At 43.0% G+C, this 19,667-nt stretch overlaps 1 protein-coding gene across 3 annotated transcripts; it reads left to right on the top strand.

The window, feature by feature from the left end:
- The first annotated feature begins 1,830 nt into the window (after positions 1–1,830).
- Positions 1,831–17,926, top strand: golm2 (golgi membrane protein 2). 3 transcript variants are annotated; one of them, XM_082969284.1, is made up of 10 exons: positions 1,831–3,329; positions 11,207–11,263; positions 11,606–11,708; positions 11,873–11,963; positions 12,202–12,310; positions 12,421–12,501; positions 12,621–12,917; positions 13,526–13,672; positions 14,506–14,673; positions 15,528–17,926. In XM_082969284.1, the coding sequence occupies exons 1-10, from the start codon at positions 3,005–3,007 to the stop codon at positions 15,602–15,604; spliced, it is 1,455 nt and encodes a 484-aa protein (XP_082825410.1). In that variant the 5' UTR covers positions 1,831–3,004; the 3' UTR covers positions 15,605–17,926.
- Positions 17,927–19,667: the final 1,741 nt, after the last annotated feature.

The raw sequence follows: 19,667 nt of genomic DNA on the forward strand, positions 1-19,667 counted from the left end.
GGTTTGTAGGCCTCCTTGCTTGCACACGCTTTTTCAGTTCTTCCCACAAATTTTCTACAAGATTGAGGTCAGGGATTTGTGATGGCCACTCTGATACCTTGACTTTGTTGTCCTTAAGCCATTTTGCCACAACTTTGGAAGTATGCTTGGGGTCATTGTCCATTTGGAAGACCCATTTGCGACCAAGCTTTAACTTCCTGACTTTCTTGATGTTGCTTCAGTATATCCACAGAACATTTCTTCCTCATGATGCCATGTATTTAGTGAAGTGCACCAGTCCCTCCTGCAGCAAAGCACCCCCACAACATGATGCTGCCAACCCTGTGCTTCACGGTTGGGATGGTGTTCTTTGGCTTGCAAGCTTCCCCCTTTTTCCTCCAAACATAACGATGGTGATTATGGCCAAACAGTTCTATTTTTGTTTCATCAGACCAGAGGACATTTCTCCAAAGAGTACAATAATTTGTCCCCAAACCGTAGTCTGGCTTTTTTTATGGCAGTTTTGGAGCAGTGGCTTCTTCCTTGCTGAGCGGCCTTTCAGGTTATGTCGATATAGGACTCGTTTTACTGTGGATATAGATACTTTTGTACCTGTTTCCTCCAGCATCTTCACAAGGTCCTTTGCTGTTGTTCTCGGATTGATTTGCACTTTTCGCACCAAAGTACGTTCATCTCTAGGAGACAGAACGCGTCTCCTTCCTGAGCGGTATGACGGCTGCGTGGTCCCATGGTGTTTATACTTGCGTACTATTGTTTGTACAGATGAACGTGGTATCTTCAGGCGTTTGTAAATTGCTCCCAAGGATGAACCAGACTTGTGAAGGTCTACAACTTCTTTTTTCTGAGGTCTTGGCTGATTTCTTTTCATTTTCCCATGATGTCAAGCAGAGGCACTGAGTTTGAAGGTAAGCCTTGAAATACATCCATAGGTACACCTCCAATTGACTCAAATTATGTCAATTAGCCTATCAGAAGCTTCTAAAGCCATTACATAATTTTCCAAGCTGTTTAAAGGCACAGTCAATGTAGTGTATGTAAACTTCTGACCCACTGGAATTGTGATACAGTGAGTTATAAGTGAAATAATCTTTCTGTAAACAATTGTTGGAATAATTACTTTTGTCATGCACAAAGTAGATGTCCTAACCGACATGCCAAAACTATAGTTTGTTAACAAGAAATGTGTGGAGTGGTTGAAAAACGAGTTTTAATGACTCCAACCTAAGTGTATGTAAACTTTCGACTTCATCTGTACATATGAGATGAGTAATGTAGGGTATGTAAACATTATATAAAGTGGCATTGTTTAACGTGACTAGTGATACATTTATTACATCCATTTTTTTAATTATTAAAGTGGCTAGAGATTGAGTCAGTATTTTGGCAGCAGCCGCTCAACGTTAGTGATGGCTGTTTTACACTAGACATTGCTTGTTTTGTCACATAAACTGGAATTAGGCAAACTATTACAATTTTAGCAACCAGGAAATGGTGGAATGATTTCTGCATATTGCACCTTTAATAGTAAGTTGAGACACTAACTGAGTCAAAAAATATATATAATAATTGGTTGGGCCCCTTAAGTGACCACTTTTTTCGCTTATGCCTGGAACCGGCCCTGCACTTTTGATAAATATTTCTGTCCACTGTGTGCTGCCTTGCCTACGAACACGGAACTTCAGCGCGTTTGAAATCCGAATCCAACACCTCCTCATGATCTGTATAAACCCCGTCCATGTCATTTTTCTCATCCAATGTGCTTCCAAACTTGCAAGAGCTACCCAATAGAATGTGTTTTTTTATTGCAAGACGTATGTCATGATTGGATAATTGTACTGTCACTTTAACCCAACCATGCACCTTGCACGCCTTGGCTACACTTCAGAAATCTGAAATTGGTGGTTTGACAAACTAGATTGTATTGTGTGTCTACATTAGCCAGTCTTTTGTCAATGTAACGTTAACTGTCTAACCTTTTATAACGATATAGCTAATCACTGAATTCAACATCGCTTGCGCTTCGTATCCACGAGTCAAGAGGCACCAACAACGGAGGATATGCCAGCCAAGCCAAGGTGGAAGTAGCTAAAGTAACCATATCAACAGACAAGACAGACTCGAGAGTGGGGACAGGGGTAAAACAAAACGGATCTGATTAGGAATATGACCGCAAACTAGCAAGGGAAATTGTTATCTATCGCTAAAATAAGCGTTTACCACGTGTAACCTTATTTCAATGAGTCTAGTAGCTAGCTACAAAGAACGTATTGCTACCCTATGTTGCTATCTCGCGTAGTAGCTCCAATGATTAGCAGTTAAACGGTAGCGACTACGTTGAATTGCATTGGATAGCGCTATAAAGGTTAGCTAGATTAACGTTTGAAGACAGTATTTTCTATATACATAGTTAAGATCCATAATCAAGATGTATCATTAGGATGGCAATAGTTGCTTTCTAGTGTCTGACTAGCACTTTCAGTGCAAGCAGCTAGCCAAACCAGTTTGGTAAATCTGTTAATGCAGTCAGGTTGCTAACGCGTTAGCTAGCTACTGTAGGTTTACGATTTGGTGGATAAATACACTTTTTCTATCTATCTTGAAACGATTCAGGGCCCACCAGAATCGTTCAGATATTTTGACATTGGACTCGTTAGATAACTAAATAATTTGGCACTTGCATGCTTGGCTAGTGTTTTTCCACGTTTGCTGTTGCATTTAGGCCACGTCGCTGCAGATGCATTTCATCCTCTGACAGCGTCGTTGGATGAATGCAAACAAGACTGTGCGGAAGAGGGAAGGCGCGTGAATAACTCTTCCCCACATTCCATGCAGCTAACTAATGCAAGAAACTCGTTTGGGGTTTGATACAAATGCTTTCTTTATTGACTATCTCAGTGGCTGTATGCTTGCCGTAATTGAACGGCATGTCAGCTGTCCAATTTGTTTACCAGTGGAAGCATAGGCTTATTTAGTTTTCTAGATCAATTATCGAATACATTCTGAAATGGTTGGCTTTGGCGCAAACCGACGGGGAGGCCGTCTCCCGTCCTTCATCCTGATCGCATTGATGGTGATCATTGCCATACTGTCTTTCAACTACTGGACTGTGTCCAACAAGCAAGGGCGCCTATTGGACGAGTTGGCAGAGGTGCAGACACAGGTGAAGCGGACCGACGCTGCGCGCAGTCGACTGGAGAAGCGCAACTCGGAGCTGATGGTGCAGGTAGACACGCACAGGAAACAGATTGATCAGAAGGATGGCGATAACAGCATGCTGGAGGGCAAGCTGCAGGCTCGTGAAGTACTGATCAAAAAGTGCACAGATGAAAAGCTAGGTAGGACTAAATCCATCCATAGTACCTATGCTTCCTAGTTCCGGGAGATCTCAGGCTTTTAACTAACTGTGCCAGAGGTTTGACAGGTGGAAAGTAGCCTTGCACCTGCATCCTATTGTATTACAGTAGAGGGCTAAACCTGTGATGTCAACCTAGTGACACCTACCAACATGGGTAAAGGCTGAGCAGTCTCCAGCAACGTTTTGAATGCTCAAAACAAACACACAAGCAAGCCAAAGTTGAAAGTGTGTTGTCCCAGTGCATTGTTGTTATCTAAGCCTCAGATGAGTTTGAGGTACAACCTAAGTGACACTTTTTTTTAAATGTACTTAACTCAAGGAATGAGTCTTGATGTCATTTTAAATTTAGGTTATACTCAAACAATATTTTAGTTTAAGTGGTTATTTTGTCTGCTTAAGCTATGATAGCCATCAGATCCTTTGAATCTCAAAGGTGATTTCAAAAGCCATATCATATAACAGCTAAACTCAGTTTTCCCCATCACAATAGCACCTGCTAACCTGGCATTGCAGTTTGCAAATTGTTTATTGGTGTGTATTTGTGCACTTATATTAGTAATTTTACAGGAGGTAAAGTCTCCCTCCCTGCTGACATGGGGGTTATGAGTCCCAGCTGGGGCCCATCTGTGTGCCCAGTGCTGGGGATCAGCCTCTTTTTACCCTTACTACAGTCAGTCTGCCTCTCCCCTCCTTGTCCCAACCACCTCGATGTATGCTTATGTGCCTCATCAGATTGCATAGGAGGTGTGGCGAGAACAGCTGAGGGGGAGGGCCTGCCTTTCATTTGCATTCTTCCGTACCCACACGGATGTTTGCTCTTCAGATTGTGTGGGCTAGCCATGCCCAAACCGGATTGTATATTTGAATTACAGCTCATTTCCTGAATGTTAACGGTGTCCAACAGTGCAAATCTTCTGTTCAACATGAGGGATGTCGTAGTGTAAGACCAGTCCCAGATTTTCCCCAGCGTTAATCTACTCTTTGTCCCGTATCAGGATGTTACCAGTGTTAGGGTTGGGCGATGTCAACCTTAGTCCTATTGTGATTATGTACCCATAAAACATGCCCCTATTGCGCCCCTCATAATTTTTTTTTTTTTTTTAAACGACAGTTGGGCTATAGCATGAAATTGAATGCAACTGGATAAATCATGGCTAAGTGCAGGCAATGGCACATCTTTTCTAATATTCCTTTCTATTTGATTTGGTGGAGGGGCAGAGCAGGTTTATGTGTGTCTGTGTGGTGAACATGATGAAGCAGTGACTGTCTGAAGAACGGTCTGTCTTGCCGTAGTGCGCTAGGTTATAGACCCACATCATGGACTGGCTAGACGCAGTCTACAGTCTTCAGAATTTGATAATGATTGCTTTATTTCTCTCATAAAATAATGGTAATTTTCCATGAAGAAAAAGCAAGTCCCACCAATTTAACTCTTTACAAGTGTTTTTGTGTTAGTGGAAGAAGTTTAAAATGTTTTAAGCCAAGCAGTTAAATATATTAAAAGTAAAATTTTGTCAAATAATTGGTCTGATTGCTTTGATAGACTACACTATCATCCTTATTACTTTGGATTGTGGGGCAGTTAGATCACATTTCTTCACAAATAACTAGAGATGCACTGACATGAAATTTTGGTCCATAATGATATCCAATATTTTCCTTGCCAAAAAAAAAGTTATAGTAAGCATTCTAGTACAGTTAAATAGTTGAAACACAGAGACCAAAAAGTTATTTTGTTGGCATTTACGTTTGTCTCCAATACCAGTAAAACATAATCAAAACCTATTTATTTCACTTTCTTGCTGTGCTGTTTCGTTGTTCATTTGTTCAGTCTCAACCAGGATTTCATCATACACGTCAAGCAGTGGAGTTTCAGCTCTGTCTGTCCGTGGCCTCTCTTCCTTGGTGCGCACTGTCACTGTGTCCGTTTCCACCTTGTCCAGCTGTCTAATATTTCACGTAAACCCTGTTTCTTGTCTGCATTGAAGTAGTGGTCCTTGTACCTAGCATCGAGCATCGTGGCGATAAGAGTAAAGAGGCTCAGAGAATGCCACCGAATCGCTTGTTCACAGCCTCTTGTAGAGTACTTTTGCAAGTTTTAACCCCACGGTCTGTCAGCAGTTTTGTTGAGCAGGCGTTACAATGCCACGACAGAGGCTATCACGTCTGCTGCAGACGCAGTTGATCTTATTTTTCGAGTCAGTTGTTCGATTGGAGCTAGGAGTGTGTTCATGTTTCAAACATGTTCTCAAATGTCATTGAAATGGCAGCAGCGGTATGAGAATCAGCACATTCTTGAGCATGCAATACGGCTTTCCTCATTACGAAATCCTCATCAACCCACTGTGCTGTCAGACTCATCATGCTCATGGGGCTGACATCATCGCTGGTCCAAATGTCAGTCGTGAAGCTAATAGCAGTGACGCCCATAGCGAGTAGCTCATGGATGTGAGTTTCAACAATACTGTGTAACTCCGGTAGGGCGACGTCTGGAAAAATATCGCCTACTTGGTAGTGTGTACCGGTGCTCGACCAGTCAGCGAAAGCCAACATCATCCACGACCGATAACAGTTGATTGTCTAGGGCGATGAATTCCATTATCTTGGCGTTAATGAATTTCGCCTTTGAGTTGTCTTGCTGAATTTTTCGTAGTCTTTCAAATGGCTGCTCAACTTGAACTTGTTTAGTTGTTGGAAGTATTATTAGTATTTTTCTACTTTTGTTCTGTGTAGCTCTGTATTTTTTTTGTGGCGTCATTACGTCATCTACGTTATATTGGTATGCAGGTCAGCTTTGACGTCTAGTTTAATGCTGATGTTTAAAACTGATATTGGGCCGATGTTGGCGTTTTTAGCTAATATTGGCCGATTCCGATATGCTTACCGATATATCGTGCATCCCTACAAATAACTACACTGGCTCGCCTACTACACTTTTATCCACTCTTTTACAATACCACAGTGTATATGCAAACTGTAACAATAGAGTACAGAAGACAATGAGGCATTGTTCAAGTTTAAAGTAAATGTAAAGCTGCAATATGTACTTTTTGGGCAACCCTGGCCAAATTCACATAGAAATATGAGTTATAGATTTGTCATTAATTACGTTTAATTGGGTGTTTCTCAAAATGCATACTACCGTGCTCAGAGCGGTCGGAGGGTGAGTCCAAGTCAATGTATGCGAAACGGAGCACGGAGGGCACTTCTCGAATGCGTGCTCTGTTTGTACATATTTTGAAGCATGCATCGACGCAAGCTTCAACTGAAAGTATGCACAGAAATGTGACGCAACCACATAAAAAATGATAGAACATTTCTTGAAATCCATGGCGGTCATTATTTGAGCTGAAGCGAGAGAGAATACACCGGAATGAAATGTTGCTTATTCACATCTTATATGTTGCCTGACTACAATTGTTTTTTTTATCTTGATACGTTAATAAATACATGCTGTGTTAATTTTGGCATGTCTACCTGCCTACAATACCCACTGTAGTGTGTGTGTGTGTGTGTGTGTGTAGATTGCAAGCCCATAGTAAGTCAATAGGGATAACTGGCTAGCTACTACTGTTAGCTAGCCAGATAGCCACAAAGAATTTTTAGCTAGCTAGCTACCTACCTTGCATAACAGTTTTAGGTCATGTTTCCTGTTGAATCTAGCCAGCTAGTTATTATGATTCACATATAGCTAGTTAAGTAAGTTTGCTTTGTGTATGTCTTGTTTCGTTTCTATTGTTGCCATTGTCCTGGCTGGAAGAAGGTTTAGTGGAGGTGCAGCATGAGGTTATAAAGTACTGCCAGTGCTTCTCAAATGCAATGTTTTATCCGTTCTCCACACTCTCGTCCTCACACTCTCGTCCTCGAGAACGTCCTCAGAGAATGCACTCGGAGCTTGGGTGTAGAGCACGGTAGCATGCATATTGAGAAACATCCATTTTCTCATGCTTAAGACTGTGCTCCCACATTATAATTTGAAAGTTCTGAAAAGTTCCATGGCAGTTAATTCAACAGTGGAAAGTTGGCGAAATTACTGAAACAGCCATATCGTTAAATCTCTACAAGATATTCCAGATTTGAGTAGCAGAGAAGTAGATAAATATGTCATACCCTGTAACATTTTGTCTAACTTGTTGGGAAAGTGGTCAAAGTAGCTGATTTGTGTCAGTTACGTTGTTTACAGTGAATGTGAAATCATAATTTCACAATGGGGTGGTTTAGCCCATACAGTGCCTTCAATAAGTATTCACACCCCTTGACTTTTTCCACATTTTGTTATTATAAAGTGAGATTGAAATGGATTTAATTGTATTTTTTTTTTTTGGTCAGCGATCTACACAAAGTACTCTGTCAAAGTGGAAGGAAAAATTCAAACATTTGTGGAACATTAATGTAATAAAACAATATCTTCATTAGATAAGTAGTCAACCCTCTGAGTCAATACATGTTAGAATCACCTTTGGCAGTGATTACATCTGTGAGTCTTACTGGGTAAGTCTCTAAGAGCTTTGCACACCTGGATTGTTCTATATTTGCCCATTTAAAAATAAAACTTTACTAGCTTATGGGATGCATGTTTTGGAATATTTTAATTCTGTACAGGCTTCCTTTTCACTCTGTCAACTCCACTACCAAGGACAGGGTGTGTTAGCAACTGTCAGTCACACACTACATCAGGAATGTGATTTGAGTTACTGTGGTGGTAGTAGTAATCAAGCTGTATTAGCATAGCCTAGTTATGCCATTACTCCTCTCATTCTAGTACTGCTGAGAGGGCTAAAGGATAGAGAAGCAACACAATGTAATTGTCTGAAGTGCTTTGCTTTCATGTTTCCGTCTCCACATCTGCAGTGTGCATTGTGGGTGCCAAGAAAGACCACTGTTATTTTCCACACAGCAGATTTGGTGGAGAAACTGTGAAGCACTCGGTGTCTCTCTACAGGGAAGGTGACAGCATGAAGCTTTTATCCCAACAATGGCTGACATTGATGCTGTAATTACTGACACTCCTCTTCTGTGCATTCTGCCTCATTAAAGTCCCGAGCCCCTCTTTCCCTCCCTCTGTGGATTTGATTCAAGCCCTTGGTTCCTCCTGGAGAATCCACCCCTGTGATTTTGATTGGTGGCTAGTGGCAACTGATGGGGATGTGAATCTCGTTTGTGGGGGAGGCGTTTGTCTCTGGGACAGTCATATAGAGGTGCCCGACTGGATACTATTCCCTCCTTAGCCTATAACTAACGGTTCCTTTACTCATTGAGCGGTTCCTTCGCTTTCACTCCCTTCAATGAACAAAAAGGAGCACATAAGGAATATCAGGCATGATAGCAGCCTAACACACTGACGTCACAGTCAGGATTATCAGGCACTATCCCACACGACTATAAAATGTTTAGTTACTGGGCCAATGGAGCTATCAGAGAGAGAATCTTCTTTGGGAGAGACTAGTATTGAATTACACACATGGGGCAGGCAAACAAAGTAGGGATTTCTTTTGACACATGGTTACTTGCCACCCGGGAAGGGTAATCCCAGCCAGCAAGGCATCCTCTTGGTGTTTGCACCATGCTCAAATCGATCTGGTTTCTCCGGGCTGGGTTTGATGTTTGTCTTTTGATGTTCATTTCATGCATTGAGGATGGTAGAATACAGTAGGTCTATGAAGCTCCTAGGTTTGATGGTCCTTTGCCTGTGTTTTTAGCAGCTGGGATCTCCTGTCCTTACACTTATGACAATTTTCTTTGCTCATTCTGAGTGGTTACATGTTTGGCTGGGCTGTAGAGACTTAGTCAGACCCCAGATAAGGGAGATGGTGTAATTGGGTGGAGGGCAGAGAGGGGCCTGTCTGGATCAGTCAGGGGCTCAGGAGGACAGACTCTCTCTCATCTGACAGATTCTCACTCCGTCTGCCGTCTGTGGCCTCTCAGCCACTGAGCTGACTGGACCTATATGGCCTGTGTTGGATTTTGGACAGCTTGAGTGCTTTCAATTAGATATGCTTTGGTATATTCAAAAAGATGGGTATTGCAGAGATGACGCGCCGCATCTAACAAGTATTATTGTTCTATATAGTGAATGCATTTACTTTGTGCATGGTAGAGGAGGGGATACCAAGTATTAGGCTGTGCATGTGCAGTGGCTCCCTCAGTGACTAGTACTGCCAATGAGGAGAGCTGCGATGATGACTCTTTTTATTGTGGTCAAGGGTGGGGGGAGGGGAAAGACGGGACAAAGGAAAGCAAACTGGACAAATTAGGATTTTGTCTCCTTTTGAAATAGGCTACATCTGGCAACGGTGTATAGTATAACCATTGCAGAATTAGACAAATATGAAACTGAACACAGGATGTATACATAAGTTAAGCTCATAATGCCTTTGTAACAAATCCACAGATGTTGAGTACAGAACGCAAATACCTACTCTTATTTGGTGTAGCATAATGTTGCCTCGCCTCTTTTTTTTACTGTGTTCTATTATGTTCAATACAACGGTAACTGTATACATAAATACACGTTAATACAGCTCAGGTGTTTGTGTGGCCACGCAGACTGTCTGTCAAACTTGCGTATATGGACACACAAATGTGCAGAATACAGATACCAGACATGTAGACTCTTCACGTTCTCTGTCCCTCTAAGCATGCACAAATAGCGCCCTGGGGATGGCCTTCAGTCCTCGGTTTCTCTCCCAGCTGCATTTCCCATTCACCTCCTCCCCTCAGTCCCCTGAGATCAATGCCTTGCACCCCTCCCACCGCTCCCTAAATCTACCTCAAAGCCACAGCCGCTCTCCTCTGGTTGAGGCAACAAAAAACACTTGGGATTGAATTTTGTCTTTGTACATGTATGAAAATAAATGTAATAACCCCTTAGCCAGTCAATGTGTAATGGGCCAATAAAGTGGTTTCACTCTAAGTAGTCTGGGGGTGTAATATAAATTTCCAGGTGTACAAAAGAGCAGTCACAAAGTCAATCGAAAATCAATCCAGGTTATTACAAGTTGCAACAGGGAGACACTAACACAGAAGCAGAGAAAATGTCCAACTGGCCTTCTCTGAGACGGCCCTTATATCCTGAATAGCAGACAACTGTTCTTTAATCCCGAGAGGCTATTGGGAAGTCAAAACAAAAGGCATGGACTTGGTCAGCTGCTACAGAATACAATCGTAATCAGTGTGTCCTTGTACCTCCAGTCTGGCGTCAATCGCTATGAACAGATGTGAGTTCAATCCAACATACAGCATTCAGTTTAGTGACATCAACCCAAGTGTCACAGAACACTAGAAACCATTTCTCTATTACAGAAAGAGAATATAACTATGCTAAACATTGTGTTAATCACTCAACTAAATGTGAACTTTATTCTCTTAAATATTCCTATTACAGTGAGACATAGATGGGTCTCTCTCCATCAGGCTTCATTATGAAGGGTAGAGGAGATCTAATGAAGGCTGCTGCTCTGTGGTCTGTTCTGACTGCCTCAGCCTGGCTGTTCCTTAGGATCTCTTCCATCTGATCTGACTCAGTATCTGGCTGCGGATGGTCCTCCAGTCACTCGGCTGGTCAGACGCAATGAATGAGATGGGAGTGTTTTGCAAGCAGACTTTTCACTCAACAGAACCTTTTTTATGCAGCTAGATATCTCTACTGTGGCCGAGCGGACATTTGAAATGCTATTGCATCTGAACATAGTATCAAAATGCTGTCTTTCCAGTCAGGCTAGTTCAGCCATGTAATAATGTAGATGTCCTGTTAAACCGGTTGTGTTTGGAATTAAGATGAGCACAAAGAGTTCTGCTAACAAAGTGTTCTGGTGACCTTTCCTCAGGCAGATGTTCTTTTCTCTCCTTTCCAGATGAAGGTGCAGGGTGACGTGACAGCACAGATGTCGGAGATTGTAAGGCTGAAAGGTAAGAGCAGACACTGGCCAGCAGAGGGCACACTTCTGTTGGAGTCCTAAGGCTAGGCTAGCCGAAAGCAGTATGGGCTTGTATTACCACAGATGGAGCCTGTAGCAGTAACAGCAGTTTTCTTAATGCTGTTAGTGCTGTTAAGATGTTTTATCTCAAGTCCCCCATGTGCCAAGTGGACTCTAATGCAAACAGATTTGCAATGTTGTCATTCCTAGTTTATTGAATGATTGTCCAACACTAAAGCTGTAGCCTGATATCACTGCATGGTTGAAATTGCATTTATCCATAGAATATGAACCCTAAGATTATAGTGTGTTATTTGGGGTGGGGGGGGTGTAGAGCAGCTGAAGGAGCTGAAACAGGAGTTTATGAGGCAGGAGATCCAGCTGAGGGAGGTGAAGAAGAACAGCACCAACCTGGAGAGGAAGCTGGAGTATGAGCGGTACCGAGAATGAACTCTCAACACATCTTTCATGTTTTTGCGCTAGGCTCTCAATCACAGCAAAGTTGAGGTTATGATGACTATCGCACCGATATAGCCATTGGTGTGAATTTTGACAAGCGCTTCATTGCTTTTCTCTAACCAATTGTTTGTGTGACTGATAGTTTGCAGTGTGGGCGTCAAATCACACAACTAATGGACGAGTATGAAGAAGCTAAAAAGACCCTGGAGGAGGAGGCGGTGAAGCTGAGAAAGGTGAGGCCCTCTGTCAGAGCACCTAGTCATGATGTCCCTGCCTTTCCTTCCCCTGTAATGTAAGTGGTTGTCTACCACCCCCTGTTGGTGTTCATAGATCATACTCTCTGTGGAATGTCCTTTGTCCTGGATGTCAGCAGTTCTGCACTTAGTCATTGTGGCTTACCCAGCAATAGTAAAGGTGACTATATTAATCTCTCCCCTCGGTCTTTTTCTCCCTCCCTCCTGCCCTCTGCAGAGTGTGCTGGATAGCAGGAAGGTCGGCGCTGCAGAAGGAGGGACTGAGGTGGAGACAGCAGGAGAGCACCCAACTGTGGCCACACACCAGCGAGACACTGACCTCAAAGGTAACATTTACAACCAGCTCATATTGCCACATTCTGCCTCTGTAATGTTTCAGAGCTAACCCACCCTCTCTCCCTCCACCCCATCCATTCTTCTCTCCCTCCTGGGATAGATTTGGGCAAGCCTGGCAGTGATGCTGGCATGCCTGGTATTGAGGACAGTGAAGTGGGAAAAATAGATGATGTGCAATTTGGTGAGTTTTTATTCCCTCTGGTTATTCTACTTTTGATAACGATTCTGGCAGTAAGACTAGTGTAAAATATCATTGTCAAATTTCAACTGGAACTGTCCTCCTCCCCTCATGCTCTCCAGCCCTGAAGAAGCCAGCCATCACCCAGAACCACATAGAGATACCTGATACTGGGTTAAGAGAGGTGGGGGCCGGTATGGGAGCTGGGGCAGGTGAGGGGGCTGGTCGAGACCTCTCTCTGGACCGGCCTGTGCTCCAGATCCAGGACAAGGTCCTAGGGCTGGGGATGGAGGGACGAGCGGGGGCCCTCCAGCAGCAGCCCCCCCAGGCGGTGGCAGACAGACCCATCCTCTTTGATGAGGACAACAAGGCAGCCATCCAGGCAGATGAGTTCGGAGAGCAGCACAGACCGCTTAGAGGTATGTCAACTCAAACTTCACACACTACATATTTGCATTTTCAGTTTACTTTATTAGCTTTGCTGCCCAGAGACAAAGCCAGTTATGCAGTAATGATTTAGTGGTGACATGTTATCGTGTGTCTGTCATTGAGTTTGAGACCTGAGGCCATGGCCTTGGTACAGCTCTGACTGGGCTCTTAATGGCTGTGTGCAGCAGAGGCCCCGCTGCTCTTGGCCTCTCTTCAACTTCACACTAGCTGCTATAAAACGTGAGCCATGCTGGCTTCCTGTTTTCAGTTCAGGTTTTTCTTTCATGGAATGTTTGTGTAGAAAATGGAGGGAAATGTATTGTTGGCACAGTGCTCTGTTCTCTGTTTGGCAACCTCTGTCTTTTTTAAAGGTGATTCATCCTTTTCTCCCGGAGATTGAAAACATGCTCCTTCAGACTGTAGGCTAGCTCTCTGTGGAGGAGCACATTCCGTACTACAGGAGAGAGTGCACCCTAAACCTCTCTACTGTACATTAAAAATGAAAAGCCCAAAAGGGATGACCAAATTTCAGGTGAAATATTTCTAACAGAAAAAAGTCATTATTGAAGCTACCTCTGGTTCGCTGTCTCCTTTTAAGCTCCTGCCAATGTGATGAAAGCAGATGGTGTACAGAGGAAAGGGGCAGGACTGCCTCTGCCTCCTAACCCTGCCCAGGTGCCCAACCCTATAGAACCTCGGCACGCCAGAGACCCCAAGCCTGCTGAGCCCCTGCGTCACAGACAGAGTGAGTGCCTCCAAAGGCTGGTGGGGATGGGCGGGGGAGACTGAGTACCTCTCAGTATACAGGAGATGTGACACATGGAGACACCGGTTGTCTTTCCTCTGTCCTTTAGCTGCAACGTCCCAGTAAGAAGAGCTTCTCTCACTTGCAGATGTGTCAAGGTTACAACATAACCTTTACAATTTATATAAGCTATTTTTGAACGCATTCTACAGTCTGAGCCCTATCTAGAGTTTTCTTTCTCAAGGCTGCGTTAGGTCTACTATAAGCGGTTGCCTTCCCTAGCTATCAGGGTTTTAACAAACCTTCCTCAACACTGCTCATGAAGTCATACATATTAGAGGTGCTGTCGCCACAGACTGAAAGAGATGGCCAGATGCCAGAGTGCGCACACAGTGGGAGAGGCCGCCTGACTTCAAGGGTCTCAGGGTGTTCCTTCCTGCTGCCTGCCTGGCTTCAGCTCTGCTCCCTCCCTCCCTTCGCTGCCTACTCCAAACAATACCCCAACCAGCTGCCCTGCCAGCTACCCCTCTCCTTGCTTCATCTTCACACTCTCTGCACCACACACACACTCGTCATGTTTTCCTCCCAAGTTCCTTTACACATATCACTTCATTGCCAATGACTCTTTTTGTCGTCCCAAAAATCCCCTTAAACATATACACTATGCCTCCCTCCCATACCTACTGTCCAACCAATCACCTCCTCCTTCATCCCCTCTGTTTCTTAGTTTCATCATCCTCTTTCATTCACTCTCTCCAGCCTTTCTCTTCTGACTCTGTCACAATCTCTTTGCTTCCCTCCCTTCCTGATGGGGCCCTTCTCTGCCTCTACAGGCCGTTTCTTTGATGAGAACGAGTCCCCTGTAGATCCGCAGCACGGCTCTAAGCTGGCGGACTACAATGGGGACGATGGGAACGTGGGTGAGTACGAGGCGGACAAGCAGGCCGAGCTGGCCTACAATGAGGAAGAGGATGGTGATGGTGGGGAGGAAGACGTCCAAGGTGAGCCAGGCCAGGGGTCTTCAAGTCCAGCTGTATCACCATTTCTCCCTCCTCCACTCCTGCTGTCCCTGCATTAGACCGAGTACCACCAGCTCGGCCAGAGCTCACAGCACCCTGAGTTACCCACCATTCCTGTCTCAGGAACATCCATAACCAACCGCCCCTCAGGGTCTAAGCCTGAGGACTGTTCAGTGGGTCATTTTAGGCTGGAGGGCAAGCCTCCCATCATTGTATACCACAATCAAGCCCTATACCTCTACATGTGGGTGGGGGCACTTCTCCCCCTCAGTGACTTATGGTTCTTTGTGACTCCAATGTCTGCATGCCTCATCCAGCCGTGCGCTTCCCCACTATCTGTGCTCCACCACCTGTTTGTGCCCACTGGTCATCTCTGTGTACACCTTCAGTAGATGCTGTGTTTGGGTAGTACTTGAAGTTTTTAAATGCATGTGCGTTCTTGTCTTATCATTATTGTACAGCTGTCATTAATTTCTCCGCAACAGGTTAGGTTGTGAAGTATTTTGTGTGTTTAACCTTTTTAATGGACCAGGTAGATCCATGTAGGTGCTTAGTCATTTAACCACTTGATATTGACATTTTATAACGGCTATTGTTGTCCCTGCCATTGAACAGGCTGTGATAAAAGTAGTGTTAGGAATTCTATGGCCAATATGGGACCAGACTAATACGTACAGTGTGTTGTTCTTCTATGGCGCATTCCTAATGATAATCTTTTGGGATTTCCTAGTGATAATCTTTTGGGATTTCCTTTTGAAATCTATCTAGCAGATGTAATGTAGGGATGAGAGAGATGACTACTCCCTGATTTTGTTCTGTCGTCAATCTCCTTTCAGATGATGAAGATCGAGACATGCAGGGAGACCGGGCAGTGGACTATGGGAAGAGACGGCAAGCCATCGACATTCTGTAAACCTTATCAACTTGCTCTAGGATCTGGGATAGAAAATTTGAACAAAAGCGTTTATTCCTCCGCATTGTTTCAATTATGCTACGGATGTCATTCTTAGGACTGGTTGAAATCACGAAGTTGTTTTTAGGTGCGTCTCTTATGGCAATGGACAATTCTGAAGATACGATTACAGATTATTATTCCATGAAGCAGTTTGACCTAAAACCATGTATCATTGAATCTATAAAACAATTCATGATAATATCATTCTGTGCAGCCGTTGACTTGCAACTATATTTGTTTTAAAAGTTATTTGGTATTAGAATTCCTTAGCGATTACATTGATATAATGTACTTTTTTTTCTTCCCATGACCGATTTATGAAGGCTTTTGTTTTGTTTACTAATTTGAATGAACTGTCAGCTGTAAGAATAGACTGAAGTGGTCTGGAAGAGCCAGTTTGGGCCAGAACCTCGCTGTCTTGGATGACTGTTGCTGACCTGATCACCTAGACTGGCAGGCATGGCATATTGCTTGAAATTGTCAACATTAATTTGACTTGTCTTTACCTAAAAAAAGGAATATGTTTCCCTTTGATGTGGGACAGCTGTTGCTTGATAAAGAAAAAAAAACTGAACTATTGCTCCAAACTGTGTCAATGAATTTGACAGGACAGTTTCTTTGGCACTTTCTTATTGTTGGACTCTTGTATGGACGCCCACACTTCAAACACAGCTGCGCCAACCAACGCAGCGCTTATGCCAAGGACTTCTCATGGTTCACCTTATTTCTGTCAGACATACCACTCCAAAGTGCTCATTCTGTCTTACAATTATGCTGTTGCTATTAATGCATGTAATTTTTATTAATCAACCTGAAGAACGTCTTGAAGCTGGAGGCAATACTTAGACCAGTTTAGAATTAGGAATCCTGTGGAAGACTAAATGCAGATCTGTCCTGCTATTATGAACGGACTACAGTAGGCATAGATGTACATATTTGAATTGTTTCTATTTTAACTGTAGGACTCAAAGGACTATTCTTCCTTTAAATAATAAGCATAATCAGTTTTGTTTGTTTGAAAGTTGGTGATTTATTTTAAATAAATTTTTTCATATGGAAGGTCGGCATATTGAATGTACACTGCTGATTTGGTTTTTCAAGATCATAATGTAATTAAGATATTTGGGTAGTTAATTGTTACAAAACTGAACAATTTAGATGCTAATAGATAAAACTGTGGAACCAGTGAACCTGTCCCCACCAAGTTTTCCCTCGAATTCCAACGTGTTACTGATCTGCTGTGGATTACTAAAAGCTGTTGGTATCACTGATCTTGGGGGTAATTTATAATTTCATACTGAAGAATAAATCATTAAGTGGTCATTGACACAAGTAATTAAACAATTGTTTCTGTTTCCCCCTGAATGCCTTTTGATCCATGATTTGTTAACAATATATATTTTGTTCTCTAACCTCTTGGGAATGTGCATGTGAACTGTACTTTATCTGAAAAGGTGACTGATTGGCAATGGGAAAACTGCATGTGATTGTGGCAGGGATGCTGGTCCATGTTGACTCCAATGTTTCCCACAGTTGTCAAGTTGGTTCGATGTCCTTTGGGTGGTTGACCATTCTTGATACACACTGGAAACTGAGTGTAGAAAAACCCATCAGCGTTGCAGTTCTTGACACAAACCTTTGCGCCTGGCACCTACTACCATACCCCGTTCAAAGGCACTTAAATGTTTTTGCCTTGTCCATTCACTCACTGAATGGCATACATACACAATCCATTTCTCAAGCCTTAATCCTTCTATAACCTGTCTCCGCCAATAAATCTACAGTGATTGAAGTGGATTTAACAAGTGACATAAATAAGGGATCATAGCTTTCGCCGGGTCAGTCTTATGGAAAGAGCTGGTGTTCTTAATGTTTTTGATACTGAGTGTATATACTAAACTCAGCAACAACAAAAAACATCCCTTTTTCAGGACTGTCTTTCAAAGATAATTCGTAACAATCCAAATAACTTCACAGATCTTCATTGTAAAGGGTTTAAACACTTTCCCATGCTTGTTCAATGAACCAAAAACAATTAATGAACATGCACCTGTGGAAAGGTCGTTAAGACACTAACAGCTTAGATGGTAGGCAATTAAGGTCAGTTATGATACTGTTACTTTTGATTTTGACCGCTCCTTTGTTCAGGGACACATTCAATTTCTGTTAGTAATTTCATATCTGTGGAACTTGTTCAGTTCGTCTCAGTTGTTGAATCTTATGTTCATACAAATATTTACACATGTTAAATTTGCTGAAAATAAATGCAGCTGACAGTGAGGACGTTTCTTTTTTTGCTGAGTTTGTTAGTGCTACCAGAAGCCTGTTGTAATCAAATCACCAGATTATTTTTGATTCAGTTCAAATGGCCATAAAGCCACCGTAACATTTCTAGTATTTTCAATTAATCAATTACATTTGAATCAAAGCCAAATTGCTATAGACCTATATCCATCCTACACTGCCTTTCTAATCCATCCTACACTGCCTTACCGAAATGGTCGGTAATCAACAGATTACCGACCATTTTGAATCCCACCGCACCTTCTCCGCTATGCAATCTGGTTTCAGAGCTGGTCATGGGTGCACCTCAGCCACGCTCAAGGTCCTAAACGATATCGTAACCGCCATCATTCTGTATACTTCTGGCCCTTCTTTGGACACTGTATTAACTAACCTCCAGACGAGCTTCAATGCCATACAACTCTCCTTCCGTGGCCTCCAACTGCTCCTAAATACAAGTAAAACAAAATGCATGCTCTTCAACCGATCGCTGCCTGCACCTGCCCGCCTGTCCTGCATCACTACTCTGGACGGTTCTGACTTAGAATATGTGGACAACTACAAATACCTAGGTGTCTGGTTAGACTGTAAACTCTCCTTCCAGACTCACATCAAACATCTCCAATCCAAAGTTAAATCAAGAATTGGCTTCCTATTTTGCAACAAAGCATCCTTCACTCATGCTGCCAAATATACCCTAGTAAAACTGACCATCCTACCGATCATCGACTTCGGCGATGTAATTTACAAAATAGCCTCCAATACCCTACTCAACAAACTGGATGCAGTCTATCACAGTGCCATCCGTTTTGTCACCAAAGCCCCATATACTACCCACCACTGCGACCTGTACGCTCTTGTTGGCTGGCCTTCGCTTCATAACCGTCGCCAAACCCACTGGCTCCAGGTCATCTACAAGACCCTGCTAGGTAAAGTCCCCGCTTATCTCCGCTCACTGGTCACCATAGCAGCACCCACCTGTAGCATGCGCTCCAGCAGGTATATCTCTGGTCACCCCCAAAGCCAATTCTTCCTTTGGCCGTCTCTCTTTCCAGTTCTCTTTTGCTCCTTTGCACCCCATTATCTCTATTTCTACTTTGCACTTTCTTCTACTACAAATCTACCATTCCAGTGTTTTACTTGCTATATTGTATTTACTTTGCCACCATGGACTTTTTTGCCTTTACCTCCCTTATCTCACCTCATTTGCTCACATCGTCCATAGACTTATTTTTCTACTGTATTATTGACTGTATATTTGTTTTACTCCATGTGTAACTCTGTGTTGTTGTATGTTGTCGAACTGCTTTGCTTTATCTTGGCCAGGTCGCAATTGTAAATGAGAACTTGTTCTCAACTTGCCTACCTGGTTAAATAAAGGTGAAATAAATACAAATAAATAAATAAAAAGCTCATTAGTCTGCATAAAAGACCCCCAAATATCAAGCAATTGCAAGTAAAAACCAACAAGGTGAATGGAGAAACAATCTACAAAATACCCGTTAAGGAAGAAACCTGGAGAGGAACCACACTTATGGGTGTTCGGGGGATTCAGGACCAGGTAACGGTATGTACTGTTTTTCAAATAAAAGGGGTGTGAGTAATGTGCCAAAGCAAAGGAAAAAATGAGTTATATTACACTGGCCCGTGTTGAACCGGGCAATGGCCCGGCACGTCATCGGGTGAAAGCGGGAGGGGAGAGCGCCCTTCTCAAATCAAACAGTAATCTGCGCGGCTT

Source organism: Salmo salar, chromosome 26 (genome assembly GCF_965601325.2).
Source record: "Salmo salar chromosome 26, fSalSal1, whole genome shotgun sequence".
NCBI classification, from domain to species: Eukaryota; Metazoa; Chordata; class Actinopteri; order Salmoniformes; family Salmonidae; genus Salmo; species Salmo salar.

What these genes read in the sequence shown, in the direction of transcription:
- golm2 (XM_082969284.1), top strand. Translation starts at nt 3,005, where the DNA reads ATGGTTGGCTTTGGCGCAAACCGACGGGGAGGCCGTCTCCCGTCCTTC. An exon ending in CAAAAAGTGCACAGATGAAA is followed by an intron (nt 3,330 to 11,206) that starts AGCTAGGTAGGA and finishes TCTCTCCTTTCC; the next exon opens with AGATGAAGGTGCAGGGTGAC. An exon ending in GCCCCTGCGTCACAGACAGA is followed by an intron (nt 13,673 to 14,505) that starts GTGAGTGCCTCC and finishes CTGCCTCTACAG; the next exon opens with GCCGTTTCTTTGATGAGAAC.